Here is a 15,981-nt window from a genome sequence, read left to right on the forward strand (position 1 = left end):
TCTTCCCATCGAAGTCCTAACCCTCCGGTCTTGCACATGCACGACCTGGTTGGGTTTCTATACTTATTACCTGGTTAGCTTTCTATACCTGTGTTACATCCCAGCACCTCTCTCAGTATCCCACGATCCCTTTATCCCTCAAGAATCCGTCCAATCCCTGTACCGTACTCTGCCTGATCACTTCCTCCGGTAGCGCATTCCAGGTGTCCACGACCCTTTGGGTGAAAAAAAACTTCCTTGCATTTGTTTTGAACCTATCTCCCTTCAGTTTCTCCGAATGCCCCCTCGTACCTGTTGTCCCTTTCAGCCTGAAGAATCTGTCCCTATCCACCCTCTCTATGCCCCTCATGATCCTGAAGGTCTCTATCATATCTCCCCTGAGCCTCCTTTTTTCCAGAGAGAAGAGCCCCAGCCTATCCAACCTCTCGGCGTATGGGCAGTGTTCCAGCCCTCTTACCAGTTTCGTTGCTCTCCTTTGGACTCTCTCAAGTACTGCCATGTCCTTCTTGAGGTACGGCGACCAATATTGAATGCAGTATTCCAGATGTGGACGCACCATCGCTCGATACAATGGCATGATGACTTCCCGCGTCCTGGTTGTTATGCCCCTCTTTATGATGCCCAGCATCCTGTTGGCTTTTTTCGAGGCTGCTGCGCACTGCGCAGATGGCTTCAGTGATGCATCCACCAGCACACCCAAGTCTCTCTCTAGACTGCTGTCTCCCAGCAATCCCCCCCCCCCAATTTGTAGTTGAACAACAGGTTCTTTTTCCCTATATGCATGACCTTGCATTTTTCCACGTTAAAGCGCATTTGCCATTTGTGTGCCCAGTCTTCCAGCTTGTCCAGGTCCCTTTGCAGGTCCTCACACTCCTCCCTGGATCTAACTCTGCCGCACAGTTTGGTATCGTCTGCAAATTTTATAACCTCGCACTTTGCCTCCTTTTCCAGGTCATTGATAAATATGTTGAAGAGTAACGGCCCCAGCACCGATCCCTGTGGCACACCGCTTGTGACTCCCCGCCAGTCAGAATATTGTCCCTTTATTCCGACCCTCTGCAGTCTACCCGACAACCAGTGCTTGATCCATCTGTGCACATCCCCTCCCACCCCGTGGTTCCACAGCTTCCTAAGCAGCCTTTCATGTGGCACCTTGTCGAAAGCCTTTTGAAAATCGAGGTAAATGATGTCTATGGGTTCCCCATTGTCCACCTGACTGCTTATTCCCTCAAAGAAGTACAAAAGGTTCGTTAAGCATGACCTTCCCTTACAGAATCCGTGCTGGCTTGTTCTCAGTAGGCCATTTCTCTCGATGTGCTCGCAAATACCATCCTTGATCATAGCTTCCACCATCTTCCCTATAACTGAAGTCAGGCTCACCGGCCTGTAGTTCCCGGGGTCACCCCTCGATCCCTTCTTGAAGATAGGTGTGACATTCGCCAGTTTCCAGTCCTCTGGTACCTCTCCAGTTTTCAAGGATAGGTTGCAAACATGCTGGATTGTGCCCGCTATTTCTTGTTTTAGTTCCTTCAGAACCCTTGGGTGGATCCCGTCTGGGCCCGGCGATTTGCCGCATTTTAACCTGTCTATCTGTTTGAGGACATCCTCCTTACTTACCTCTATGTGTTCCAATTTTTCAGCCTGTTCCCCACTTATGAGCTCCTCTGAATCCGGTATGTTAGATGTGTCTTCTCTCGTGAAAACCAACGAGAAGAACGTCAACCTCTCAGCTACCTCTTTATCCTCCTTAATCACTCCCTTCCTATCCCCATCGTCCAACGGCCCCACCTCCTCTCTCGCTGGTTGCTTCCCCTTTACGTAACTGAAGAATGCCTTGAAGTTCTTCGCCTCCCTGGCCAGCCCCTCTTCGTAGTTCCCTTTTGCTTTTCTAACCTCCCGGTGGCATTCCTTTTGGCATTTCCTGTGCGCCTGGTGATTTTCCTCCGTTGGGTCCTTTTTCCATCTCCGGAAGGATACTTTTTTGTCATTTATTGCCCTCTTTGCCTCTGTTGAGATCCAAACCGGGTCCTTTGATCGCTTGTTCTTGCCGCCTTTCCTGAAACTGGGGACGTACATTCTTTGTGCTTCCTGCAGGGTGTCCCTGAATAGGGTCCAGGCGCTTCCTACAGTCTCCATCCTAAGGATGTTTCTGAGATTCCTCCCCACCATTTCCCTCATAGCAGCATAGTTCCCTTTCCTGAAGTTGAGCGCAGTTGTTGCGGTCCTCCTTACTGTGGGTGTCCCCCTTTCTAATGTGAATCTGATCGCATTGTGGTCACTGTTGCCTAGTGGTCCTCCCACTTCTACCCTTCTTGCAGGCCCCCCTAATCCGTTTAGGATGAGGTCAAGAGTAGCACTCCCTCGCGTCGGTTCCCTGACTAGTTGCTCCATGAAGCAGTCCCTCACAGCTTCTACAAATCCTGTTTCCCTAGTGCAGTTGGAGTGACCCGTACTCCAGTCAATCCCTGGGTAGTTGAAATCCCCCATCACTGTTACACTTCCAGTCCTGCATTCTTGTCTCAGTTCAGCTTCCAAGTCGTGTCCGACTCCTTCCGGCGTACCAGGTGGGCGATAGTACAGCCCCAGTTTTATGCCTGCACCCTTGTTTCCCGGAAATTTGACCCATAGTGATTCCAGCCCCTCTGCCTTCGTTGCCATATCCATCCCGACCGAGTAGATAGAGTCCTTTATATATAGTGCTATGCCTCCCCCCTTCTTGTGGGTCCTGTCCCTCCTGTAGAGCTTGTACCCCGGCAGCGCCACATCCCATTGATTCTCCTCTGTCCACCATGTTTCTGTAATTCCAATTATATCCAGGTCCTCCCCCTTGGCCATGACCTCTAGTTCACCCTTCTTGGCCATGAGGCTTCTTGCATTTGCATATAAGCACCGTAGGTCCCGTCGTTTTTCCTCCACCTCTGTATTTACCTGGGCCGCCTCCCCTTGAATTTCGGGCAGTTCTCCTGTTCCCTGTGCTTCTGCTTTGCCCTCAGCCTTTACCCTCGTAGCTTTCGGTTTCCCCACATTCCCGCCACCCCACTTCCCCGCTTTTCCTCTGGGTTTTCTAGCCCTACCGGCCCCCTCCTGGGCTATCATCCCTTGAGCCTCCATTTGATCCCCCTCGCCTTGTGGCACCTCTATATTGCCCTCAGCTTTTGCCCTCGTGCCACCCAGTCCCCTTGTGTCTCCATGCCCCTTAGTCTCCTCCCAGCAAGCTCCCCTTACCTGATGTTTCCCTCGCTATCTGATCATAAGATCCACCGGTCTCTCTACTTCCTCCTTGCAGTCAGCCCGTTCAGCATCTGTTCTGGATACTGTTGTCCGAAGCGTCAACATCAGATCAGCTGTCGGCTTTCCCCCTCTCCTCAGTTTAAAGCCCTCTCGATCTCCTTCCTCACATTGGCTGCCAGTAGTCTAGTTCCCGCTGTGCTCAGGTGCAGGCCGTCCCACCGGTAGAGCTTACTCTTTCCCCAGAAGGACGTCCAACCCCCTAAATCCCCCCACAACGCCGGCGCGATCTCTATTAAGTAAACTGGGGGGACTCCCCAACAAAAACCCCCGTCGGAGCCCCTAAAAACTAATTTCTTTGGCGCGCACCTCCGTCTTACGCTCAGTTGTCGGCGCGTGCCTATGTCTTTCGCGGGGTTGTTTATGAACCGTTTTAGAATGGCTTTCACAATCCTCAGACTAGATTATTTATTGAAAATCTGTGGGGAGATCTCAAGACCTAAGAATTATTTCTGAGCTAGGATAGTTCTTTTGTTATTTGTCAAATGAGATTTGTGTGGGCATTGATAGGGAGTAACTTCTTTTTGGTATCTCTGGATACGGCAGCTGCTTTTGATACTGTGAACAATGCTTTTTTAATTCACTATTTACTATCTTTTGTTCTCTCAGGTGTCCTTTTTAACAAACTATGAATTTCAAGTTGTTCCTGAGCATTCTTTAAATCTGAACAGGTTCCAATAAAATCTGGAGTGCCACAAGGTTGATCGCTATCTGCCTTGTTGTTCAACTTGTTTCTTTCCTGTTTATGGGTTATTGGCAGACTTTGGTATAAGTTAAAGGGTATATACAAGCAATCTCCAGTTTTACTTCCAAGTTATTGACGGGATTGAGGGTGGTTTTCAGATGATGGTTGTTTAGGTAAAATCCATCCAAATTTGAATGACTTCTAATTCTGTTTGAATATTGCTAAAACACAGATTCTTTGGCTTCTGTGCTTTTTGTCTTTGAGTTTTTGTTCCTGTATTGCATTGTATTTTGTTCCTGTATTGCATTCAGTTAAACACTTTTAAAGCTACAGTTTGCTGCAGTTATATAAACTTTTTTTTTTTTTTCAAGATTAGTCAGAAAATTAAAATACCTATTAGACTGACAAATTATACAAAGTTTATCCCAGGACAAGCAGGCAGCTATTCTCAACCTGTGGGTGACATCCACGGAGCCCCGATGCGGAGAGCCTCGCAAGCAGACTTGCTTGAAGAACTTGAAAAAGTTTGCGACTGCTGCACTGCGCATGCGCGAGTGCCTTCCCGCCCAGTGCAGAGCGTGCATCTCCTCAGTTCTCACAACCCACCCACCTCCCCACCTAGTTGGCTTCTTTGCTAGTTATCAGAACTGAGGAGACGCGCGCCCTGCACTGGGATGGAAGGCACTCGCGCATGCACGGTGCGGCAGTTGCAAACTTTTTCAAGTTCTTCAAGTAAGTCTACTTGCAAGGCTGTCTGCATCGGGGCTCTGTGGATGACGTCACCCACAGGTTGAGAATAGCTGTCTACTGTCCCTGGATAACACCTATTACGGTAAGTAACTGTGCTTTTTGGTCATGCAACATTTGGACTACTGTAATGCCCTTTATTATGCTTGCTTCAAAGTTTTATTCAGGCTTTACAGGCAAAATTCTGCAGCAATGTTTTTGGAGGATTAGCTAAGATTTGATCATAGTATCGTTTTCACTGATTATCTGTTTTGCAAATTTGATTTAAGATTTTACTTTTTAAAGTGTTGCATGATGATGTGCCTCTAAGTACTTCTGCTTTTTTGAAGGTACTATATATTGTCCTCAAACATTATGAGATATGTATACTGGAAGTTCCTTTTTTTTCACCAGGTTTGTCTGGAGGAGGATCATTCACGTTTGTTTTCGGTGCTTAGTTCAACTGTGTGGACTAATCTTCCCTTAGAGCAGTGTATCTCAATCTTTTGCCGAGGCACACTAGTGTGCCTCCTGAGATTCCAAGTGTGCCGTGGCACACTGAGGAGGAAGAGAGGTGCCTGCCAGCTGACTTCCCTACGCGGTACAGCGCCAGCATTGCCCAATGCGCTGAAGGCTTGCATGTTTCCCTCTTCTCTCTAGCGTCCTCCAGCTTCCCCCTGGCCTCCTGGTCTCACCTTTTAAAGCTAATTACAAGGACACCAGATCCAAGATGGATGCCACTATCTGACTGCTGAAAGGACACCTCTCAGCCTCCTCTTTTCAAGGGAGAAGAGGCCCAGTTTCTCTAACCTCTCACTGTACACCCAACCACACCACAGACCTCCCTAGGCCCACCCAAGCTCTGCCCCCAGATCCCAGCCCCTTTACTAATTGTAATGCAATTTTTTCCATTCATTTTTCATATACACATTATACACAGCAGATATAAATTCTCAAAACTGACATTTCAATTACTATATTGAAAATAAAATCATTTTACCTACCGGCGATCCTCTGCAGGCTGCTGTAATTAGCTTTATTTTATTTTTTAAAATGTATTTATAGAATTTCAAATATTTCCAAGCATAATATCTTGTACAGAAAGTGAAATCAAGAGAATAACAATTATTTTTTAAAAAACCTTCGATCAAAAGCACTAAATAAAACATTCATGAAGAAACAAAAATTACTTGGTCTCACTCAAGTCCTCTAATTTTAGATCCAAGATTTAGGAAAAAGAGTAATTAGTATTAACAACAAAGATTCCGTACAAACATAAGGAAGTTCTTCTTCACCCAGAGAGTTTTAGAAATCTGCAACTGTTATAGGGGAAAACACCCTCCAGGGATTCAAGACAAAGTTCAAGACAAGTTCCTGCTGAATCAGAACGTACGCAGGTAAGGCTAGACTCAATTTGGGCACTGGTCTCTCAGGCGCTGGGCTTGTTTGTTTTCTTTTAACTCACTTGCCAGGGTCTCCTGACCATTGACATTTCTTCTTTCTCCATGCTCACCATCCTTCTTCTGTCTCTGTGTATGTATTGTTTCCCATGTTCAGTGTCTCCCTTCTCCGTCTCTTATATGTGCCTTTCTAGTAGTTTCCCTGTGTCCATCTTCTATAATCTCCTCCCCCTGTGTACAGTATCACTCCTCTATATCCCTATGCTCCCTTGTCCAGCATCTTCCTTCTGCGTTCTTATTCTTACCCATGTCTAGCCATCTTCTCTCTGTGTCCAAATAATATGTCCATATACCCTCATATGCCTAGCATTACTCCTCTGTCCATATACTACCCCTGTGCAGCATTCCTCTTTTGTTCCTATGCTGTCATCCATGCCCACCATCTCCCCTATTCTCACCCATATCTAGCCGTCTTCTCTCTGTGTTCATATGCCCTCCTATGCTTAGCATTACCCCTCTGTGTCCATATACTACCCCTGTGCAGCATTCCTCTTTTGTTCCTATACTTTCATCCATGCCCACCATCTCCCCTCTTTTTATATATCTCCCTGTGTCCAGCTTCTCCCTTCTCTTACACCAATGTGTGTCTCACATTTTCCTCTCTCTTACCTTACCTTTCCGATACAGTATCAAGTTCACTTACAAAACTCTCCTTCAAAGCCGTATACCCAAGATTCATGATATGGATTGCTCTGAAAAATTCACGATATGGATTGCTCTGAAAAGAGAAGATGGAACTTCTATCTACGTAGGTGTAGTCTCAGACCTCCGACTCAATCGCAGCAAATTGATAAGGATCTGATTGTGGATATCCAAAAGTTTGGAAGGAAAGAGGAGGTTCTGCTGTTGGGAGATTTCAACCTGCCGGATGCGGACTGGAATGTTCCGTCTGCGGAATCGGAAAGAAGTAGGGAGATTGTGGATGCCTTTCAAGAGGCTCTGCTCAGACAAATGGTGTCGGAACCCACAAGGGAAAAAGTGATATTGGATCTGGTCCTCACAAATGGAGAGAGTATCTCTAATGTTCGAGTGGGTGCTCACCTGGGTAGTAGCGATCATCAAACGGTTTGGTTTGATATAACGGCTAAAGTGGAGAGCGGCCGCACGATACTTAAAGTCCTAGATTTCAAACGTACGGACTTTAATGCAATGGGAAAGTACCTGAAGAAAGAGCTGTTAGGATGGGAGGACATAAGAGAAGTGGAAAGACAGTGGTATAAGCTGAAAGGAGCGATAAAAATGGCTACGGACCTTTATGTGAAGAAAATCAATAAAAACAAGAGAAAAAGGAAGCCGATATGGTTCTCCAACCTAGTGGCTGAGAAAATAAAGGCGAAAGAGTTGGCGTTCAAGAAATATAAAAAAACCCAAGAAGAGGAGAGCAGAAAGGACTACAGGGTGAAACTGAAAGAAGCCAAGAGAGAGATACGTTTGGCGAAGGCACAGGCGGAAGAACAAATGGCTAAAAATGTAAAAAAGGGAGATAAAAATTTTTTCAGATATATTAGTGAAAGGAGGAAGATAAAAAATGGAATTGCTAGGCTAAAAGATGCTGGGAACAAATATGTGGAGAGTGATGAGGAGAAAGCAAATGTGCTAAACAAATACTTCTGTTCTGTGTTCACAGAAGAAAATCCTGGAGAAGGACCGAGATTGTCTGGCAAAGTTACACGAGAAAATGGAGTAGATTCTGCGCCGTTCACGGAGGAGGGTGTTTATGAACAACTTGAAAAACTGAAGGTGGACAAAGCGATGGGACCAGATGGGATCCATCCCAGGATACTAAGGGAGCTCAGAGAGGTTCTGGCGAGTCCTATTAAAGACTTGTTCAACAAATCTCTGGAGACGGGAGTGATTCCTGGGGATTGGAGGAGAGCGGATGTGGTCCCTATTCATAAAAGTGGTCACAGGGATGAAGCAGGAAACTACAGGCCGGTGAGCCTCACTTCAGTTGTTGGAAAAATAATGGAAGTGTTGCTGAAAGAAAGGATAGTGTATTTCCTTGAATCTAATGGGTTACAGGATCCGAGGCAACATGGCTTTACAAAAGGTAAATCGTGCCAAATGAACCTGATTGAATTTTTTGATTGGGTGACCAGAGAGCTGGATCGAGGACATATGCTAGATGTAATTTACTTGGATTTCAGCAAAGCCTTTGATACAGTTCCTCATAGGAGGCTGTTGAACAAACTTGAAGGGCTGAAGTTAGGACCCAAAGTGGTGAACTGGGTCAGAAACTGGCTGTCGGACAGACGCCAGAGGGTGGTGGTTAATGGAAGTCGCTCGAAGGAAGGAAAGGTGACTAGTGGAGTCCCTCAGGGTTCGGTGCTGGGGCCAATCCTGTTCAATATGTATGTAAGTGACATTGCTGAAGGGTTAGAAGGAAAAGTGTGCCTTTTTGCAGATGATACCAAGATTTGTAACAGAGTAGACACCGAAGAGGGAGTGGAAAATATGAAAAAGGATCTGCAAAAGTTAGAGGAATGGTCTAATGCCTGGCAACTAAAATTCAATGCAAAGAAATGCAAAGTAATGCATTTTGGGATTAATAATAGGAAGGAACCGTATATGCTGGGAGGAGAGAAGCTGATATGCACGGACGGGGAGAGGGACCTTGGGGTGATAGTGTCCGAAGATCTAAAGGCGAAAAAACAGTGTGACAAGGCAGTGGCTGCTGCCAGAAGGATTCTGGGCTGTATAAAGAGAGGCGTAGTCAGTAGAAGGAAGAAGGTGTTGATGCCCCTGTACAGGTCATTGGTGAGGCCCCACTTGGAGTATTGTGTTCAGTTTTGGAGACCGTATCTGGTGAAAGACGTAAGAAGACTTGAGGCGGTCCAGAGGAGGGCGACGAAAATGATAGGAGGCTTGCGCCAGAAGACGTATGAGGAGAGACTGGAAGCCCTGAATATGTATACCCTAGAGGAAAGGAGAGACAGGGGAGATATGATTCAGACGTTCAAATACTTAAAGGGTATTAACGTAGAACAAAATCTTTTCCAGAGAAAGGAAAATGGTAAAACCAGAGGACATAATTTGAGGTTGAGGGGTGGTAGATTCAGGGGCAATGTTAGGAAATTCTACTTTACGGAGAGGGTGGTGGATGCCTGGAATGCGCTCCCGAGAGAGGTGGTGGAGAGTAAAACTGTGACTGAGTTCAAAGAAGCATGGGATGAACACAGAAGATTTAGAATCAGAAAATAATATTAAAGATTGAACTAGGCCAGTTACTGGGCAGACTTGTACGGTCTGCATCTGTGTATGGCCGTTTGGAGGAGGATGGGCAGGGGAGGGCTTCAATGGCTGGGAGGGTGTAGATGGGCTGGAGTAAGTCTTAACAGAGATTTCGGCAGTTGGAACCCAAGCACAGTACCGGGTAAAGCTTTGGATTCTCGCCCAGAAATAGCTAAGAAGAAAAAAAAAAAAGAAGTTAAATTGAATCAGGTTGGGCAGACTGGATGGACCATTCGGGTCTTTATCTGCCGTCATCTACTATGTTATGTTACTATGGGTACTACAAGAGTCCATTCTCTCGTCTATGTTATTTAATTTGTTTCTTGCACCATTATTAACTGTTGCCCAATCTGTAGGATTCATGGTTTATGTCTACGCAGATGACATTCAACTAATCCACCCAGTCCAGAACAATGATCATGCCGAAATCCGGAATATTAATCAAAAATTAAATCTTGTGTCTGACTGGCTCTGTCAAAAACCAAACGTATGCTTTTTTTTCCCAGGAACAATATAAAACTCTTGTCTCCCCAATATGCATTTCTTCAATCACAGTCTAATTTGTACCGAATATCAAAATTCTAGGAGTGATCCTGGACAACACGCTATCTTTTAAATCTCAGATCAGCTCTGTGGTACAAAAATGTTTATTCAAACTAAAAATGATCGGATCTCTCAAATCAATACTTAACCCAAATTCAGTCAATATTCTTATCCATTCTTTAGTAATTTCAACTTTAGATTACTGTAAATCACTTTATCGGGGTATCACTCAAAAGGAGATCAGGAGATTACAGGTCATCCAGAACACTGCTATAAAAATCATTTTGACCATGTAACACTACTCCTCAGAAAAGCTCACTGGCTACCCATTTCACATAGGATTACTTTCAAAATACTATTTCTTACTTTTAAAGTTTAATCTAACATTCCATCCTTTTATAGATAGTATGTTAATTCCATATGATCCACATAGAACTCTATGTTCTTCCCAACAATACCTTTTTAGCAGTCCCTTCAGTTTTATGATACAACATGGAAAACAGTCTTTACTGTAACTGCTCCCACACTGTGGAATACTTTACCTCTGACCTTGAGACAAGAAAAGAATCTCAAGTTTAAATCTAATCTTAAAATGTTTCTTTTCAGAGATGCTTTTGAGATTTATACTTATTTTTTTTAATCCAAAATCTCAAGCATCATGCATTGCGAGGGGGGCTGCTGGCTGGGTGGGCTGGGAAAGGAGGCGACTCGCAGTAGATCAATTGTGGGCATAAGGCTATTTATCGCTCCATTGGGTGGTGAAAAGCATTGTTCCTGTACCCGCAGCAAAGGGCCGATTTCCTCCCCCCTCCCCCCTCAGGTTCCTATGGGTTAGCCACAGGAAACAGTCCCCATGTCATTCTCTGACTGACACAGCAGGTTTTTTAACCAGGAGAAATGTGAAGAAGGGGATCCACAATAGAAAGAAGACCTCAACGGACTAGAAATTACTCAAAGAAAATAAGAGGAAGGGGGAGATGGAGAGAAAAAGGATGAGGCCATAGAACCACAAACAGGATAGGAAGTATGAATTGGAACAGATATCAGAATCGGAACCAAAATTGAGAGTGGTAAACCTAGTCAGAACTCCTTCATACAATGCCTTCAATACTAGAATTGATTTAAATTCACAAGAAAACTTAAAATCATGGTTTATTTCCCTGGAAAAATATTTACAATTCAAACATGTCTATTATGAGAATGGGAATTAGAAGCAGATAAAAAGAAACCTTTTTTTCAATATACAAGAGAGAAAAGGTCAACCTTAAATTCTTTGAAGACTGATTCAACTATTGTGATTAAATAAGCTGACAAAGGAGAAGCTGTTATAGTAATGAATAAATCAGATTATGTAGTGGAAATCCAGAGACAGGTAAAAGATAATACATTTGATAAAAATCCTGCTAAAGAAATCCAAAGCAAGATTTCCCCATTGCTAGATATAGCCAGAGAGGACGCCAGAGGGTGATGGCTAATGGAAGTCGCTCGGAGGAAGGAAAGGTGAGTAGTGCAGTCCCTCATGGTTCGGTGCTGGGGCCGATTCTGTTCAATATATTTGTGAGTGACATTGCTGAAGGGTTAGAAGGAAAAGTGTGCCTTTTTGCAGATGATACCAAGATTTGTAACAGAGTAGACACCGAAGAGGGAGTGGAAAATATGAAAAAGGATCTGCAAAAGTTAGAGGAATGGTCTAATGCCTGGCAACTAAAATTCAATGCAAAGAAATGCAAAGTAATGCATTTTGGGATTAATAATAGGAAGGAACCGTATATGCTGGGAGGAGAGAAGCTGATATGCACGGACGGGGAGAGGGACCTTGGGGTGATAGTGTCCGAAGATCTAAAGGCGAAAAAACAGTGTGACAAGGCAGTGGCTGCTGCCAGAAGGATTCTGGGCTGTATAAAGAGAGGCGTAGTCAGTAGAAGGAAGAAGGTGTTGATGCCCCTGTACAGGTCATTGGTGAGGCCCCACTTGGAGTATTGTGTTCAGTTTTGGAGACCGTATCTGGTGAAAGACGTAAGAAGACTTGAGGCGGTCCAGAGGAGGGCGACGAAAATGATAGGAGGCTTGCGCCAGAAGACGTATGTACAGGTAACATATATATCATTCAAGATTTTCAGTTTCCCTACATACTACATACTGTTCAATATGTTTGTGAGTGACATTGCTGAAGAGTTAGAAGGAAAAGTTTGCCTTTTTGCAGATGATACCAAGATTTGTAACAGAGTAGACACCGAAGAGGGAGTGGAAAATATGAAAAAGGATCTGCAAAAGTTAGAGGAATGGTCTAATGCCTGGCAACTAAAATTCAATGCAAAGAAATGCAGAGTAATGCATTTGAGGATTAATAATCGGAAGGAACTGTATATGCTGGGAGGTGAGAAGCTGATATGCAGGGATGGGGAGAGGGACCTTGGGGTGATAGTGTCCGAAGATCTAAAGGCGAAAAATAGTGTGACAAGGTAGTGGCTGCTGCCAGAAGGATGCTGGGCTGTATAAAGAGAGGCGTAGCCAGTAGAAGGAAGAAGGTGTTGATGCCCCTGTACAGGTTATTGGTGAGGCCCCACTGGAGTATATTGTGTTCAGTTTTGGAGACCGTATCTGGCGAAGGACATAAGAAGACTTGAAGCGGTCCAGAGGAGACTTGCGCCAGAAGACGAATGAGGAGAGACTGGAAGCCCTGAATATGTATACCCTAGAGCAGTGGTCTCAAACTCGTGGCCCACCAGGTACTATTTTGAGGCCCTCAGTATGTTACCATTGTTCTGGAACGTTGCCTGCCTCACTGCTGTAACCTCACACAAGTGCTTTCCTGCATCTGTACGGTTCATAGTCTTAAGCGCACAAGACAAACGTGCGCCGACAATTCAGCGCAAGACTTCAGTGCGCCGCAGGAAAACCTTCTTTTAAAGGGCTCTGACGGGGTTTGTAGGTAGGGAACCCCCCACTTTACTTAATAGGGATCGCACTGGCGTTGGGGGGTTTAGGGGGTTGTAACCCCACATTATACTGAAAACTTAACTTTTTCCCTATTTTTTAGGGAAAAAGTTAAGTTTTCAGTATAATGTGGGGGGTTACACCCCCTACACTCCCCCAACACGGCAGCACGAGGCAACGTGATCCCTATTAAGTAGAGAGGGGGGATTCCCCCACACACCCTCCGTCGGAGCCCTTTAAAAGAAGGTTTTCCTGTGGCACGCTGAAGTCTTGCGCTGAATTGTTAGCGCTCGTTTGTCTCGTCACCGTAAAACTCTATAGTTTATAAATCTTTCCTTAATTGCTTCTGATAATTTCAGCTATACACAGCTGAAAGCAATGCAGCATGCAGAAAGTGAAAAACTAACGAATTTTACCTCGTGTAAAGTTGTCATTTCTTTAATAAGACTAACTATTTTTTCTGCGGCCCTCCAAGTACCTACAAATCCAAAATGCGGCCCTGCAAAGGGTTTGAGTTTGAGACCACTGCCTTAGAGGAAAGGAGGGACAGGGGATATGATTCAGACGTTCAAATACTTGAAGGGTATTAACGTAGAACAAAATCTTTTCCAGAGAAAGGAAAATGGTAAAACCAGAGGACATAATTTGAGGTTGAGAGGTGGTAGATTCAAAGGCAATGTTAGGAAATTCTACTTTACGGAGAGGGTGGTGGATGCCTAGAATGTGCTCCCGAGAGAGGTGGTGGAGAGTAAAACTGTGACTGAGTTTAAAGAAGCGTGGAATGAGCACAGAGGATCTAGAATCAGAAAATAATGTTAAATATTGAACTAAGGCCAGTACTGGGCAGACTTGCACGGTCTATGTCTGTGTATGGCCGTTTGGTGGGGGATGGGCTAGGAAGGGCTTCAGTGGCTGGGAGGGTGTAGATGGGCTGGAGTAGGTTTTAACAGATTTCGGCAGTTGGAACCCAAGCACAGTACCGGGTAGAGCTTTGGATTCTTGCCCAGAAATAGCTAAGAAAAAAAATTAAAAAATTTAAATTGAATCAGGTTGGGCAGACTGGATGGACCATTCGGGTTTTTATCTGCTGTCATCTACTATGTTACTATCTTTTTAATGGATAAGGAGTTGTATTTTTTTTTTTTTTTAAAGTCCCCTTTCACAGGTTCTCCTGTCATTTATACTCTTCCTAAGCTCCACAAATCACTTATTTCGCTTCCAGGTAAACCAGTTGTCTCTGTTATAGGCTTACTCCTAGAAACTTTGTCTGTTTTTGCAGATAAATTTTTAAGATCTTTCATGCCTATTATACTGTACATGTGACTCCTATGTGATCCAAATGCGGATATTAATGTTAGTGGTTACAATGGACATTGAATCTGTTTATGGTTTAGTTTTATTTAATATACCTCCGTTCCTTAAAAAATAACAGAGCGGTTTACAGAATTCCAAATCCAAGTTGAAAGAAAATAACAATGAAAATGTATGTGGGTATTTTTATTAATGTTGTTCTCTTTCCTTTATCTACAGTTCTCGCCATATACAGATTTTCTTCAGTCATCCAAACTGCAGAACAACCAGGGGTCATTAGGTAGCGATGAGTGGAGTTTAACCAGAAAAAGAGCCTCAAGAAGTGTACTTCAAAATCCTCTGGATTGTAGCACAGATAGTTCCTCTGTTAGTACTGGTAAGTTCATTTAAATATTGTTTTAACATGCCTTTGGTAATGAATTGGCTAGGATGGGAAATTGTGAAAAGTGCAAAGAAATTGGGGCCTAAGAGCAAGCATCTCTGATCTGCTGCTCTTTCTAAAAAAAAATTTCAGAAGTTTTAAGTATAAATAATTTTTCCTTGTTTTGGGCCATACCGTTTTGATCAAGTGGGTGTTTTCCCCTCCTACAAATAGATGAAGATAGCCACCTTTCAGGTTCCCTTCAATGAGACATTGGGACCCACAGGAATAGTGATCTTGTTTCAATTCTGCCTTTTTGTTTTCTCCTGCTGCAGTTTCCATGCAGCAGGAGACTTCACAGCCCCCATTAGGCTTGGAGGGATGGCCTGATGGCGCCCTTAGCACTTTTTGACTCCAGACCTCATCCCAAATGGTTAAGCAGGCCTTGGAGGGGAAGGCTTGTGGTGACCAAGAAAACTGTGACTCTGGGTGGTTCCTGGAGGATCAGGAGGCTTGGACCCCCCTTAGGATTTGGATTTTAAACAGGGCTGTGGAGTCGGAGTCAGAGGAAATTTCGGGTACCTGGAGTCGGAGTCAGAAGTACAAAAAACTGAGGAGTCGGAGTCGGAACATTTATCTACCGACTCCATTTTTGAACTTGGCATACCAATCACGAGCGATTCTTTCAGCTATAGCACCCACTATATACACAGCACAAATGTTGCGAGCAGCTTCTGCGGCCTTAGAACCTTGATTAAAAGCAAAAAGAAGGTGGTGTCGAAAATGCTCATTTCTCTCAACTTGACATTCCATTTTAACGATCTGAAAATTAACCAGTGCTGTGGAGTCGGAGGAAATTTCGGGTACCTGGAGTCGGAGTCTGAAGTACAAAAAACTGAGGAGTCGGAGTCGGAACATTTATCTACCGACTCCACAGCCCTGATTTTAAACATGAGATTCCTGAAAGAGGAAGACAAGGAGCAGTCTCATATGATCTGGCATTTCTGGTAGTGGGGGAACTCTCATAAAATATGAGGCCCTTGAGTTGCTCAAGGCTCCTGTTGATCCCTCTGAGGGGAATTGGCAGGGCTCCCAAAGCATTTCCCATTTCACAGGACTCTTAATCACATGATGTTCACAGAGTGGGATTCCTCGGATGGGAGCTTTCAGAAGGGCCAGGGCTTTGGACTGCCTGTATACCTTTGCCCTGAGGAAGTGACATAAGAACATAAGCAGTGCCTCCACCGGGTCAGACCATAGGTCCATCCTGCCCAGCAGTCCGCTCCCGCGGCGGCCCAAACAGGTCACGACCTGTCTGAATCTCCAGAAGGGGTCCCCTTGCCACCTTGGTTTCCCATTTAAGTCCTAGCTTCCCATCGAAGTCCTAACCCTCCGGTCTTGCACATGCACGACCTGGTTGGGTTTCTATACTTATTACC

General features: G+C 44.6%; 1 protein-coding gene across 6 annotated transcripts in view; it reads left to right on the top strand.

The window, feature by feature from the left end:
• The window catches only part of TOGARAM1 (TOG array regulator of axonemal microtubules 1), a 182,843-nt gene that overhangs the window by 16,731 nt on the left and 150,131 nt on the right, over positions 1-15,981 (top strand). For all 6 annotated transcript variants that reach the window (XM_033953373.1, XM_033953372.1, XM_033953371.1 and 3 more), the window contains exon 2: positions 14,401-14,557. In XM_033953373.1, the coding sequence (XP_033809264.1) occupies positions 14,401-14,557 (157 nt within the window). The remainder of the gene's footprint in view (positions 1-14,400; positions 14,558-15,981) is intronic.

The sequence above is a fragment of the Geotrypetes seraphini genome, chromosome 7 (assembly GCF_902459505.1).
Source record: "Geotrypetes seraphini chromosome 7, aGeoSer1.1, whole genome shotgun sequence".
Taxonomy (NCBI): Eukaryota; Metazoa; Chordata; class Amphibia; order Gymnophiona; family Dermophiidae; genus Geotrypetes; species Geotrypetes seraphini.